We start from the raw sequence: 15,953 nt of genomic DNA on the forward strand, positions 1-15,953 counted from the left end.
CCAAGTCACTTCATTATAGGTGTACTCCACCGCTTCTGGTAATTGTTAATAATTGTTAGATTGTATTACGGTAATTTCACCGGTAAAAATGTTATGGTTACCCGTAGCTGAAACAGCGGTGGCACTGCTATTCCTCGTCAGTGAAAGTTCAGGCACAGACTTTATTGGTTTAAATATTTCATTACAATCGTTTCTCCATCCACTGCTGGATGAAGGCCTTCGAACACTATGGTCCGTGTGGGTTCATATTCTTAGCTCTTTCAGTAAAGTCACGAAAGCTTTAAATCAAAATTTAACCGTGTGGGTTCGTTAAGTGGGTGGAGGGCATGACCGGTTACAGTGTTACTTCCTGCTAATGTTCGCCGTGGCTGGGAATCAAACTCAGGTTGTGGCTTTCAGTGTGAAGCACCAGCAGCAGCGTGCTAACCGCTCTGCCACCACGCTCCCATAAGTGCGCTCTAAGGACTCCAACGCAACCCAATTGCACGCGGTCATCGTTGGAAGTGCATTGAGCTTCGCGTATTGGCTTACAACCGCTCTGCCCCCGAAGGCTTCTCAACCGCAAGAGCAAAGGCCTCGATGCGTGCCTCACCTCGAGCTGATCGCCCACGTGGAAGGGCAGCACCAGATCCTTCCACGGGCTCCACGCCCAGGAGGAGGCCTGCTGCTGCCGGTACACGAAGCCGAAGACGCTTGACGTCTTGGGCATGAGCAGCGCACGCTGGAGCCTCAGTAGCGCCGGGCAGGGGTACCTCGGGTCCTGCTCGCAGAGCTTTCGGAAGAACTCGCTGAACCTGCAAAACGAACGTGTGGATTTTTTAAAAAATATTTTGTTTCAAACTTCATGAGTTTATCTTTCACGCGTGCGTGTGAGCAAAGCTAAACGTCAATAAATCGTTCCATCCGTTTGCGGGAAAAAAGTTGCTTTGTCCTTTATTTTTAATAATCAAGGTGTTTTCGTTTTACGAAGAGATCGATCGTCCCGACACGGCCAATTAGTAAGGTTTGTCACGTAAACAAAATGTGTCGGTTCATTATTCGTAAAGCACAACGGTGTGTTGGAGAGCAAACCCACAAGATGTCGAATTCCAAGTACGACGTTATTACAAACAGCATCATCAGGCGGACAGCCAGAGTTGTGGAAAAATCTTCACGTCTCGTTTCCGAAGCGTGGTACACATTCCATCGATACCACACTGCCCGGTGTTACAGGTCGTGCGCGTCCTTATTTACAGAGCTCATTGTTGGGATTTTATGGGTTTGGCTGAACTCATCTTCTTTGGTTCTTTCGGTAAAGTCACGTAGAATGAGAATAAAACAATAAATTGATAAAATAAAATAATAAAATAATATTCTCACGACGTTTCGGCCACAACACAAGCGGCCTTCATCAGGTGAAGGGACGAGACTGTCTGGTAGGACAGCTCATTCTACGTGACTTTACCGAAAGAACCAAAGAAGATGAATCATTGCAGTCACGAAAGCTTTAAATCGAAATTTGGCTGAACTTTTTAAAATAACCAAGCGAGCGGTGCTAAGTGAGGAGGGGAAGTGAGTGGTTGACCTGTGGAACGGGTGTTGTATGCCCAGTATTTTGAACTTCTTTCGCACCGTACGTAGCCAACTATGCAATCGGAGGTGTGAACCATACGTAGCCAACCGTGCTAATCGGAGAGTGTTGGTTGTACGTATGTAAGTTGAACTTATTTTCGCACCCTACGTAACCAACCGTGCTAATCGGAGGTGCGGGCAAAGGACAACAAACTAAACACAAAAAGCAGTTGGCCCAGTGCATTGGTGGATAGGCGTTCGTCTTTGCTGGTGCTCAGTAAGATTTCCCCGGCCGCAATATTGACTATTTTGAGTCAAGTGTTTTGGCACCTAGAATTACTTGAATGTCTACAGAGGTGGGGGCAGGGGGGTGGAAGGTGGTGGGGGGGGGGGAAAGAAGTGGCATTAATTCTACTGAAGCGTTAAGTTACCTATATAACTGGACAGGGCCGAAACGCTTGTTTTTTACGTTTTGAGCTGTTGCCAGGCGGCGATGGGGGCAGCCTTGGGAGATATTTCTCTAAAACGTCGCCCCCATTTAGTCAGCAACGAAGAAGGTTGTGCTGCTCAGTTGAATCGGTAAAATCCGTGCCGCGGTGACTGCGGCAACTGAAAGTGATTTGTCGACAATTAACCCCCCCTGGGCGAGGTTGACCAACAATTCCACAGTACATGGCACAAACACGGACACATTCATTAATGTGCGCCTGTGGGTGAACGGCTGCGTGCATTGAGAGATAGCTGTGGCAGCACATGTACATACATGATGCCACATATGAACCTCATGGCGGGACCCTGGGGTCCCGAATAAACGGAAGTCAAAATCGTCATCAATTTCTTTATTTTTGGCGACTCCGTCCCCACCGCGCACATAAACGACGTGACCCACCTGGCGCGGATCGTTCTGTTGTCACGTCATGCCCAAGCGCAGCAGCAGCGAGGACGAATACGCAGAAGAGCTGAACAAGCGAATGCACTCCACGCTCGGGTATGGGCAGGATCATAACAAGTCTTATCCAAAGCTGCTCAAACTGCCTACACGACTTAAGTCCTTTATTTATCAAAACGGTATGCAAAATACAGTGAAGCTGCTCTCTTATCTTCATTATTATTTGTGACCTACTAATGTCTGCAGCCAGGATTAATCGATGACAATCATATTATCTGCAGATATTTAACAAATGAGATGCATTGCACCGTTAATTCCTCCTGTTTTATAATACTTCTCTTGTCCGTATGCATCTGTGCAGATAGGTTTTTTTGCGGTTAAGCCATCGTCCCCACATACAGCTCGTATCAATGCGGATAAGAGGAGCGGCGACCCACTACTCTGTAGAGTAACATTGGTATAAGCGCTTGTTACAATATGAACAGCGCATTGAAAACGCGTTCTATTTTATGTACTGTTTACAAAGTGTGTTCACAAATCCACACTGAGAAACACGATTGACAGACGGGTGTAAATATTTTTTTCGATAGTGTATTTAAATAGAGGTACTGCAGGTAAGTAGTTTTCAGTTTTAAAGAGGATAGTTTAACAAAACAACACTTGCCACCATCCTTCAAACCCATTGGTGAAAAAGAGCAAAGTGTTTGTTTACATTATTATGTTTACATTATATATAATATATAATATAATGTTGACATTATAATGTTTATGCGAGAGCCGGAGGCTTATGGGACCCCGGGGTCCCGCCATAAGGTTCACTTAATGTTAATAATAATAAGGGTAAAGGTGCAGCCCTGAAATGTCTTGCTCACGCGCACTGCTGGTGGAAGGGCTTCCACTCGAGGGAGCTCTCGTGTCCCTCCGGAGAGTGCTTGGCCTATTCTTCCAAGCTGATGCAAGCGTCTTGGAAGAGCTTGGAGTAGCCACACTTTACCCCATCACCTGCGATCTGCCGGTGGTGTTACCAACTTATACTGCTGAGTGGACAAGAGGAGGCAGGAGAATTTAAGAAAGGTGATCCATTGTTTCAACAGCTGTGCCAGGACATCGAGTTCAACTGGCGACCTCTGGATTGCGAGTTCACGGTACTTACTATTCATGACGGTACGGCAGCATCACTGATATCGATGCTCAGTGGAAAACCAGAGGTTCTTGGTTCGACCTCCAGGCGTATAGCAGTTGCAACAATGATGCAAGTTTCGATTTAAAGCTTTCGTGACTGCAAGGATTCATCTTCTGTGGTTCTTTCGGTAAAGTCACAGTGACTTTACCGAAAGAACCAAAGAAAATGATGCAAGTATCTTAAATTCCCCTGCCTCTGTCCACCCAGCGGCATAAATGGGTGCACCATAAAATTTGATTTAAAGCATTCGTGACTGCAGGGATTCATATTCTTGGTTCTTTCGGTAAAGTAACGTTGAAGGGAAACAATAAAATAATAAAAAAATATATAAAACAATAAAATTCTCACGACGTTTCGACTGCAACACAAGAAAAAAGTGGAGGTTACTTTTAACGTTAGCACCACCGACCATAGTAGGTCAATCGGCAGGTCGCGTGTGGTGTAATAAAGTGTGGGGACTCCCACCTCTTCCAAGTTGGCTGGCCAGCGTGAAAGAAGAACCAAAACACCATTTAGAGTTGCGGCCTAGAGAGCCCCCTAGTGGTGGTCCTTCTGCCAGCAGTGGCGTAAGCAAGCGATTTAATATTTTCCATCAAAACACAATCTCACGTAATAATCAAACTCTGTGCAACAGAAGTCTTACAAACCCCCCCCCCCACCCCCATGCACATTAATAGAAACTGACGTTTTGTTTATATTTTTCATTTTTTTTAGCACAGCAGGATAACCGAATGGTGGTTACCGTGCTTGCCAGGGAGACCGTCTATATGGAGGCGATTGTTCAGTTCTCACACTTTTGCAACACGGTGCGCAATTACTGAACAACAAAACACCTCTTTGGAGCTCGCTCAAGTGATGGCCCTGCAGCTGCGCTCTTCATTGATTGCAAGGCCTGCGGGCTACTGGCGGCCCCTGGTGACCTTTAGTGCGGTGCCTGAGATGCGCCCCCGACAACCAGCAGCGGCATGAGCAAAAAGGCGCTGGGCTGCACACCTCCCAGTGTTGGGCAGTAATGCACATTTAAAAGGGACACTATGCCTTGATCACACCTTTCAAAATGTGCTCGCCCTTGCAAGAGAAAAGCCGCATTTCTGACTGGTGACATTTTTTTGATCAATGATTTCATCCATTTTGTTTCTGCCAAATGCCTATACCCAGCCCAGCTCTGCTCTAGCCCTGACCAACCTTCATATGTTTCCACAACGCAGAAAATGGCTAAAATTTTAATTTCTGCCAAGTTGGCCAATTTGCCACTCCAAACTGGTAAAGAAAATATGGCAGGTCGAGCCAGAGGAGTTAAAATCTTAATTAGCATCAACGTAGCCAATCAACTCATCAGCCCTGCCTGGATCATTAAAATGATTTCTTCTCATGAGGGAGTCGTGCTAATTGGTGTAAAGTCAACAGCAACCGTTATATGGAGAAACTTTGCTTATGAACAAGGGATTTCAATAGCTGGCTCATGTCTAATAATGGGAATTATCACCAACACATGCCAGATAAAATATGCTAAACTTTTGTCCTATCCATTATGAAAATAAAAATTTTACGTTGAAATGTGCTCCATAAATTACCTAATTTGTCCTTATTAGAATAACATAAAAATGAAATGCACAGCTTAAGGAATCAGCATATCTTGCTTCTATACATGCGTGGTTCTCAGTGTTGACATGTTCATTACCTCGCCTGACATAGTGTTGACATGTTCATTACCTCGCCTGGCATACAGGAGGTTGTGGGTTCGATCCCAACGCTGATGCGTGTATATTTAGAGTTTGCATGTCTCTCTCCCCGTGATCATATGGATTTTTCTGCAGGTCCCCCGGTTTTTGCTTCCACATTTAGAAACAAGCGTTTAGAATATTTGGTTGCTACAAATTTCCACGTGATAAGCCACTTCGTTGAACTATCATTTGTGGCCAGGTCGCTTTTGAGAAAGAGCTATGTAGCTTAGCGGGCCTTACCTGGTAAAATTAAAAAAAAAAGTTTGTGAAAAGTTGGTCAATATTCCACAGAACAGTCTGGAACGCTGTTCCAGGAATTGTTTTGGCAGGCCACATCCATCTCCCTTTATTTTCTTCTCTTGACGCTGCGGTGGTGTGAAGGAGTATAGGGTACAGCAATATATCAGGATTATGGATAGGCGTACCTTGTAATCCAGTGGTAGTGCCTTATGCCAATACAATTCCTACTCCAAGCGAGCCTAGCAGTGTTCTTATAAATATCGAGTGCAACATGTCCGTTTGTGATAACAGGGAATTTGAAGACGTGCTGTTCCTACATGGGTATTATTATTATTTTGTAGGCTGTGTAACCTCCTACGCTTTAGCATATGGTTGTTCAGAGTGTTTATATCAAGCCAATGATTTACTAATTGAAGTCGCTCTCGTTCATACTCCATACCCTGCTTCCCCAGTATTTTTCCGTTCCACGTAACCTTTTGTTGTTGCTGCTGCTGCTGTAATCTTCACTTATCTCCATTACGTTTCATTATCCAAAGACATTGCTGAGGCCTTGTCTTGCGGACAGCTGATGTTGCCCCTGTGTGTACGCGTCTGACGGGATATTAAACAAATCCAAAACAAGTTCAAGATGTCGCCGTCGTCGTCCCACTGCAGGGAGTAGAAACACTGCAACTTTTATTCAGCCCATTATACGCAAAAATAATATATACGACCCGTGGATAATGAATAATGTATCATGATCCCATGCGACAACACTATTAACCCTGTTACAATCAATTAACGTGTACATAAATATGTACACAACATTAAGAGAGTTACCTACCATTGCTTAGGTTCTGATGTGCCCGACACAATTGACATCTTTTCATGTTTGCTACTTCCTCTCTCGTAAATACGTAAATCTCTGCACCACACCACTTCTGATAATTTGTAAACATTCATGGGATGAGATAAGAATAAGTGTGCATTAACATAAAATATACATACTACATAGTGCATGTTATATATGCAGCATCCAGAGAGTAATGGACAGTACGTGCGGTAGGGGCTGAGAGGTATGTCGGAATGAAACCGTGAATGCTTTGTGAGACAAATGTGCGTGAGATAACACACGTGAATGGGAAGCCAACAGCGCCGCCGAATGAATTGTGAAGTCGCAAGCTGGCTTTAACCGGATAGAGTCGCCCAGCAGAGACGTTCTATGTAAACCCACGTTAAGGAACGAGAGAGTCTGCGGAAAAATGCGCTGCGCGTGTGATCCACGTGGCACAGCATTAGGCATCTCGGTTATGAACACGGTTGCTTTGTAGCCTATGATCTAGTGATGTCACACGGGCATGTGGCTTGGATCTTATGACTCACGTGCATCTAGAGAGCTGGGTCAATGAGTTGATTAGGGGAATTCGTCTGCCCTGTGTGGCGACACAAGACGATGCAGCACCAGCCTGCGGATGATGTCAGTGAGCGGCATTTCAAAATGAAGCAATTCAGCAAATTTGGATCGCGGCACTTTTTTTTTTTAAAACAACATCACGTGATCTATTTTTTTAAACATCCCCCGTGATGCAGATGGCGGGTGTTTACAAATCAATACACCCGTCACCGTATTAAACTATTGTTTTACTATTTTTATTCGACCAGGTATGGCCCACCGAGCTATGTAGATCTTTTTCAGAAGCGACTTGGCCACAAATGATAGCTCAACGAAAGTGGCTCATCACGCGTGCAAATCTATAGCAGCAAAATAATTCTAGATTTGAAGCTTTCGTGACTGCAAGGATTCATACTCTTTGGTTTTTTCGGTAAAGTCACGTAGGTAAAATAAAATAAATGAAAACAACTAAATTAAATCACGACGTTTCGGAGGCAACACAAGCTTCCGTCTGGTGACTGTTCCACCTGAAGACGGAAGCTTGTGTTGCCTCCGAAACGTCGTGATTTAATTTAGTTGTTTTCATTTATTTTATTTTACCTGCGTGACTTTACCGAAGAAAAAAAAACAAAGAGTAGCAGCAAAATAGTCTAAACGAATTATTCTAAATTTGGAGGGACTAACCGGGGGACCCGGAGAAAAATCCACGCCACCACGGGGAAAACATGCAAACTCCAAATATACAGGAATCAGGGTAGGCACTGAACCCACGACCTCCTGTATACCAGGCGTGGGGAGGCCAGCGTCTTGCAACGGCACTGCCGCTCAGCCGTGCCATGGCAGATGCAGCGCGACGGTCATGAGACTGCGCTTGCATCCCTGGACTAATGCCGCTGCAAGCGTCTCCCCTCCTGTTACAAATGCAGCTCACGTGACCATCGCAACGCTGTCCTGGGCCAGTCAAGGAAGGATTTTTACTTGAACACACAAAGCAATCGCCAAAGAGGCAACAGAGAGAGAGAGAGGGCGCACTGCGGCGTGACTGAACGACGCGGCTCCGCAGGGCGCGTAGCTTTCACGCTCAAAAGTGAGACGAAAGAAGATCTACAATTACAGACACAAGGGCCTAGGCAACCGCTTAAAAATGCTTACACTCAATATTTATAGCATTAACGATTGTTCATACATCTGTGTGATTACTCGCAAGGGTTTCGAAGTATGCGTGTTTATATTTAACTAAACTCATTCAAGGAAAACGTTGCGTGAATAAGCAGTGGCCAGGTGTGGTGGCGACACTCCCAATCCAGGCTGAAGACGACTGCTTGTGTTGCAATCGAAACGTCGTGATTATTTTTTTTATCTAAGTGAATTTACCGAAAGATCCAAAGAGTATACGCTACTTTGTTGAGCGATTATTTGTGGCCAGGTCGCTTCTGGAAAACACCTCTATAGCTCAGTGGGCCTTATCTGGTAAAATAAAAATTGCTTAGTTTTAGTTTACGATCACATCACAGTCAACGAAAACTGTGCGGCCTGTTCAGTGCAAACAAGCTAAAATGTATAGAATCCAGCGAGTCTCAGTAGAAATTTAATAACCTCTCTTTCAAATTACCTTCTCATTTGTGGGACATCTCCAGGCACTCCATTTTTTTCTACATGCAAATAAATCTGCTCGGGATGTAACTGGCCAAATATTCTATGTAAGATCCCTTTGAAAAAGGATCCTCCGGCCGAGAGACTTTTTTGGGAGATCCCTGCTTCGCCAAGCCTGGAGGCAGTGCTCGTGTGCATCGGCAACCCTGAGTGGTTGATGACCATTGCATATGCCCATGGCAGGGTCTAAGCTATAAGGCAGTGTTCTTCATTGCAAGGCCCGTGGGCCACTGGCAGGCCCTGTTGACCTTCAGTGCAGCCCCTGATGTGCGGCCACCCAACAATACACAAATATGAAAACATCACCCATCATCATCGTGCTCTCAAACCCCACTGGTGTCAAATGTGTGGCGGCTGTCAGACTGATATATTATCGGAAAAGTAGTGAAGAACACTGCTATAGGGCAATTATAGAGCAAGGAAATACGTTGTTGAGCTCATTGTATCTCCTGCATATGGTATAATCATGCCTGTCAACACTGGATATAGAGTACAGTATTCATCTTGTGTTGTAGTTAAACACAATCGCTCTAGCCGCAACATCAATATAGTTTCATGTTTCCTTCACAGCACATCGCCTTTATGCCTGGACTGTGCCTACTGATGCAGAGAAAAGGTGAGGTAATGATGGTATTTGCCTCTCCTCGTAAAGAACCCAATCCCCACTCCGTGGACGGATGAGCCATTAGAAGCTCGTGCCGGTGGTCTGGCACGTCGGAGCGTAAGGCAGATAACGTCAATGTCCAGCGCTTAATAAAATGCGCTCGCCCATTCGCTCCTGCTAAAATCACAAATGAAATCGGCGAGGATATATATATGGGAGGCTCGCGTTCAGCTGCTTTGGGAAAGTCAATTTCCAAAATCAGTCCTACCGCTGATAAGCAATCACACTGAATCCAATTGGACCGCGCCACACTCCACGGTGTGAATGTGCACGAGCGAAGGTGTGCAGGGGTATAAGCATGCTGAGTGCATGCCCTGCACATGTACAAGGACAGAACACAAAGAGCCCAATATATGTAGCCTTTAAAAGAGCGCTGGGGCAGTTGAAGTTAGCGAGCACTTACTAAGGGCGACACGGCACACCTGTCGCTGGGTGACCAGCACCTATGCGCTGCACCAACGCTGATGCCTACAGCTGAGTCGACCGAGTGGAGGGCCCAGGACTGGTGTCGATATTCGCCACTGATGTTGGCTGCGAGCGGAAATCAAAGCCGGGTCACAGGGTTCGTAGCCTTGACAGATTGTTGGGGCAAGTGGAGTTTGGCCAATTGCTGGGACAGGTTCGTCTGGCTGCCTTTCCACTTGTCTGCGGTTCCTTGCGCCTCCGTGCAGAAGATGTATTTTCAAGATGAAATTATTATTTCTATAATCATTCATATACTTTGCCCTCCACCACCCGGTAATTTTGTACATCGCATGCAGCCAGATTTTTGTCTTGGCCACAGGTCAAAGGTGGTGCATCGCTAATTATAAATTTCATTCATCCTTGATTCTATCCAATCAAACTGAGCCTTTGATAAACTCTGTATGACAGAAAGTTGCCCAACTAAGCGCTGTGACTGACACTTAAGAACTGGGTCTTTGGTCGTGGGTGACTGCATATTCAAACTCCAGACCTCAGAAGCATTGGCTCGGTGCAGACCAATCGTTAGCATTGAGATCATCATGGCAATATCGGGGATATGCCATGGAAGATGATACCACAACAACGACCAAAATAAACATCTCATCTCAATACAGGTCATACGTCATGATATGTTAAATAGTGATTGACGACATGTAACTTAAACACGTTATCATATGTGTGTGTGTATATATGTCTGCAGAACAGGGCTAGACAAAATAAGTTCAATACTACATCTTGCATGGTTTATGCTGAGACCTGAAGCTTACCACACTTGAAAAGCTGATTTCATTGTTTTTAACTCAACACATTCTAACAGTATCTTGTTAACTGTGCCTACGAACCAATGCAACAGCAGCAACATCACCAAACACTCTGGTTCAATCCCAGGTGGGTGCCAGGATTGGACCCAGCAGTTGTGGTTGGTTGCAGAATGAGCTCCTTGTACATTGCTCCTTTGTTCTTATTTTTCAATTTTAACTCGAATGGATTTTAAAATACATGGATCATTGGATTAAATAATGCAATGTAAACATGCTTATGAATACAACTACAGAAGATCATCGGCTATTCGGGGGGAGAGGGCGCCGGATTAAAAAAACGGCGGATAATCACTTATCATCGATATTTAAAATAGCTTACTTTTGCACATTCTTGCATGACATTATGTTTTTAGGTGTTATATGTTTTTTTTGTGTTTTAAACGTGTTTAGTCTGTGAAATTGGCCAAAATAAACATACAAATAGACAACAAAAAAAGATCCTACTTTAAAAAAGTCACGGTATTTACTGTACCGTATTAGTCACTCCAATGTCGAAGACTCTGCATGGGTTCATGTATATAGTCCAGTATTTTAATTGTTTAATTTGTTGTATGTCGTGTATAATGTACCGCTTATAATATTTAATAACACTGAAATCAGTGAAATCAGTGCTACTTTGTTTTGTCACCCACACGGTGCTGATTGCCGGGCTGATTACAGCCTTTGGAGCGGTTTTGCCGATTTTGCCGGATCGGCGGGGGACCGTCGGCTAATGTTGGAAGCCGGATAATTGGGCGTGGGATAATCGATGATCAACTATAGCTATATATTTTTACTGAAAACATTTTATGTCTCTTTTGAAACACGGCCAATCTCCTGCACCCATTACAAAATACCACGCAACATTTAAGTTACAAGTACAATGGACACACAGTTCAGAGTAGCCTGGGGAGAGCCTGACTTATTACGTCTTCAGAAAATTAGATTTGAGAATTAAGGCAATGAACATAAATGAAAAAGTACTATCTGTTTCACATTTTCCTAATGATAATAAAACGACCAATGGTGATGAACCACAGGAAACGGTCGATTTACTTAACAGAGAAGCCTGCAAAGTTGGGCTCAAATATATAGTTTGACCAAAAAGTGATTCATCACACTTTTGCTAAATACAAGTAAATTAATTGTTGGAAGGACACGACTGGAAAATATGGGAGAATATGGATTATACATAATTATTTCCGCTTTGGTTAGATCGTGTAGGTGTACTGTCAATAGCTCTGCATCACCAGAAACGGCCAAACAAATCAAAGTTGTCACGTGGGAAAACGTGCCGATGATTTTGGCTGTAGCTTCAAGCAAAAACGCCATGTAAAATTGTCAAATTTCAGCTTGCTTTTCAACATTCCTCCGGTTTGCTGATCAAAGGAAAAATCAACGAGCACGTTTGTTACGTGACAACTTGATTTGTTCGGTTTTGTCGAGTGTTCTCGTTCCGGAAACTGACGTGGTGTTTGCACGACAGGCTGACTCGACATAAACTAAATTATGAATGATAGGAAGGCATTGGCCGTGAAAACTTACGTATAAGAATGACCCAGGAAAATTTACTTGTGGTGGATAGGGGTAAAATTTTTTCAAACTAAGTGGTGACCACTAATGTGAGAATCTCTGGCTCTATCCTGATGAGGTTGGTTGTAATTACCGGTGAAACTTCGTACTCGAATTGTAAAAGTTGTGGGTTTACTCTCCAACACATCGGTGTACTGCACTAGTAACGAATTGGCATGTTGTGTTTACATGACAAACCTTACTAATTGGCTGTGTCAGATTGTGGCGGGTTTAACGACGCATTTATATTCACACGATCTAAACCCAAAACCTCTATTACAAATAAGTGGTGACCGAGAAGAGGTTGGAGTGCTCTTAGAAAAAGTACTTCATGATAAACATCAACATGCTCATTGTGTTCTTTGGGTCTTTCGGTAAAGGCACGTAGATAGGTTCAAAGAAAATAACATGAAATAACAAAAAACTACGACGTTTCGATCGCAACACAAGCGTTCATCATCAGGAAGAAAAAAGAGGGGGACAGCTGCTGAGGCAAACTGTTTTAAAGGTTTAAAATGGGCGTAGCCCAAGTGTCATGAACGAGATGGGCGGGGCTAGTTATGTTAATGTGAGAGGTTAGCATGTTAATGTGAGATCGGAGAGCGGTCTCCACAACGAGGGTGCGGAGGTGGCTATGTTAATGTGAGAGATTAGCATGTTAACGGCAGATCGGAGAGCACCCTCCACGTGTCCGCGGAGGTGGCTATGTTAATGTGAGAGATGAGCATGTTAATGTGAGAGATGAGCATGTTAATGTGAGAGATGAGCATGTTAATGTGAGATATTAGCATGTTGAAGTGAGAGATTAGCATGTTAATGTGAGAGATGAGCATGTTAATGTGAGAGATGAGCATGTTAATGTGAGAGATTAGCTTGTTAATGTGAGAGATGAGCATGTTAACGTGAGAGATGGGCATGTTAATGTGAGAGATGGGCATGTTAATGTGAGAGATGAGCATGTTAATGTGAGAGATGAGCGTGTTAATGTGAGAGATTAGCATGTTAATGTGAGAGATGAGCATGTTAATGTGAGAGATGAGCTTGTTAATGTGAGAGATTAGCGTGTTAACGTGAGAGATGAGCATGTTAATGTGAGAGATGGGCATGTTAATGTGAGAGATGAGCATGTTAATGTGAGAGATGAGCATGTTAATGTGAGATATTAGCATGTTGAAGTGAGAGATTAGCATGTTAATGTGAGAGATGAGCATGTTAATGTGAGAGATGAGCATGTTAATGTGAGAGATTAGCTTGTTAATGTGAGAGATGAGCATGTTAACGTGAGAGATGGGCATGTTAATGTGAGAGATGGGCATGTTAATGTGAGAGATGAGCATGTTAATGTGAGAGATGAGCGTGTTAATGTGAGAGATTAGCATGTTAATGTGAGAGATGAGAATGTTAATGTGAGAGATGAGCTTGTTAATGTGAGAGATTAGCGTGTTAACGTGAGAGATGAGCATGTTAATGTGAGAGATGGGCATGTTAATGTGAGAGATTAGCATGTTAATGTGAGAGATGAGCATGTTAATGTAAGATATTAGCATGTTGAAGTGAGAGATTAGCATGCTAATGTGAGAGATTAGCATGTTAATGTGAGAGATGAGCATGTTAATGTGAGAGATGAGCATGTTAATGTGAGAGATTAGCGTGTTAACGTGAGAGATGAGCATGTTAATGTGAGAGATGAGCATGTTAACGTGAGAGATGAGCATGTTAATGTGAGAGATGAGCTTGTTAATGTGAGAGATGAGCATGTTAATGTGAGAGATTAGCTTGTTAATGTGAGAGATGAGCATGTTAATGTGAGAGATGAGCATGTTAATGTGAGAGATGGGCATGTTAATGTGAGAGATTAGCATGTTAATGTGAGAGATTAGCGTGTTAACGTGAGAGATTAGCGTGTTAATGTGAGAGATGGGCATGTTAATGTGAGAGATAGGCATGTTAATGTGAGAGATGAGCATGTTAATGTGAGAGATGAGCATGTTAATGTGAGAGATGGGCATGTTAATGTGAGAGATTAGCATGTTAATGTGAGAGATGAGCATGTTAATGTGAGAGATGGGCTATGTTAATGTGAGAGATTAGCTTATTAATGTGAGAGATTAGCATGTTAATGTGAGAGATGGGCATATTAATATGAGAGTTTAGCATGTTAATGTGAGAGATGAGCTATGTTAATGTGAGAGATTAGCTTGTTAATGTGAGAGATGGGCTATGTTAATGTGAGAGATTAGCATGTTAATGTGAGAGATTAGCATGTTAATGTGAGAGATGAGCATGTTAATGTGAGAGATGAGCGTGTTAATGTGAGAGATGAGCATGTTAATGTGAGAGATGAGCATGTCAATGTGAGAGATGAGCGTGTTAATGTGAGAGATTAGCATGTCAATGTGAGAGATGGGCTATGTTAATGTGAGAGATGGGCATGTTAATGTGAGAGATGAGCATGTTAATGTGAGAGATTAGCTTGTTAATGTGAGAGATTAGCATGTTAATGTGAGAGATGGGCATATTAATGTGAGAGTTTAGCATGTTAATGTGAGAGATGAGCTATGTTAATGTGAGAGATTAGCTTGTTAATGTGAGAGATGGGCTATGTTAATGTGAGAGATTAGCATGTTAATGTGAGAGATTAGCATGTTAATGTGAGAGATGAGCATGTTAATGTGAGAGATGAGCGTGTTAATGTGAGAGATGAGCATGTTAATGTGAGAGATGAGCATGTCAATGTGAGAGATGAGCGTGTTAATGTGAGAGATTAGCATGTCAATGTGAGAGATGGGCTATGTTAATGTGAGAGATGGGCATGTTAATGTGAGAGATGAGCATGTTAATGTGAGAGATTAGCTTGTTAATGTGAGAGATGAGCATGTTAACGTGAGAGATGAGCATGTTAATGTGAGAGATGGGCGTGTTAATGTGAGAAATTAGCTTGTTAATGTGAGAGATTAGCATGTCAATGTGAGAGATGAGCATGTTAATGTGAGAGATGAGCATGTTAATGTGAGAGATTAGCATGTCAATGTGAGAGATTAGCATGTTAATGTGAGAGATGGGCATGTTAATGTGAGAGATGGGCTATGTTAATGTGAGAGATTAGCTTGTTAATGTGAGAGATTAGCATGTCAATGTGAGAGATGAGCATGTTAATGTGAGAGATGAGCATGTTAATGTGAGAGATTAGCGTGTTAATGGGAGAGATTAGCATGTTAATGTGATATATGAGCATGTCAATGTGAGAGATGGGCATGTTAATGTGAGAGATGAGTATGTTAATGTGAGAGATGAGCATGTTAATGTGAGAGATGAGCGTGTTAATGTGAGAGATGAGCATGTTAATGTGAGAGATGAGCATGTTAATGTGAGAGATTAGCTTGTTAATGTGAGAGATGAGCATGTTAGTGTGAGAGATGAGCATGTTAATGTGAGAGATGAGCATGTTAATGTGAGAGATGAGCATGTTAATGTGAGAGATGGGCATGTTAATGTGAGAGATGGGCATGTTAATGTGAGAGATGAGCATGCTAATGTGAGAGATTAGCATGTTAATGTGAGAGATTAGCATGTTAATGTGAGAGATTAGCGTGTTAATGGAAGATCGCAGAGCATTAACGTCGAGCTCGGTGCGCGAGGTGGCTGTGTGAGTGTGGGACATTTGCTCATTGTGCGGAAAGAGTTTTCAATCGGTGGATATTGCCTGCTTTGACATATGGACCAGAATCATGGACAATCACGGAGAAAATGTAACACAAATTTTAAGAATACAGTCACGGATAGATGAGTGTTGTAAATTACATCTAGACAGAAAGAACGCGTTGATCAGAGAACAAATGC

At 43.1% G+C, this 15,953-nt stretch overlaps 1 protein-coding gene across 4 annotated transcripts in view; it reads right to left on the reverse strand.

Annotated features, from left to right (window-relative positions):
- Positions 1-15,953, reverse strand: part of LOC116942267 (dynein axonemal heavy chain 3-like) — an 859,832-nt gene that overhangs the window by 193,539 nt on the left and 650,340 nt on the right. For all 4 annotated transcript variants that reach the window (XM_032953964.2, XM_032953963.2, XM_032953966.2 and 1 more), the window contains one exon: positions 593-794. In XM_032953964.2, coding sequence (XP_032809855.2) covers positions 593-794 — 202 coding nt within the window. The remainder of the gene's footprint in view (positions 1-592; positions 795-15,953) is intronic.

This window comes from Petromyzon marinus, chromosome 14 (genome assembly GCF_048934315.1).
Source record: "Petromyzon marinus isolate PM22_M1 ecotype Great Lakes invasive population chromosome 14, UKy_Petmar_22M1.pri1.0, whole genome shotgun sequence".
In the NCBI taxonomy this organism is placed as follows: Eukaryota; Metazoa; Chordata; class Hyperoartia; order Petromyzontiformes; family Petromyzontidae; genus Petromyzon; species Petromyzon marinus.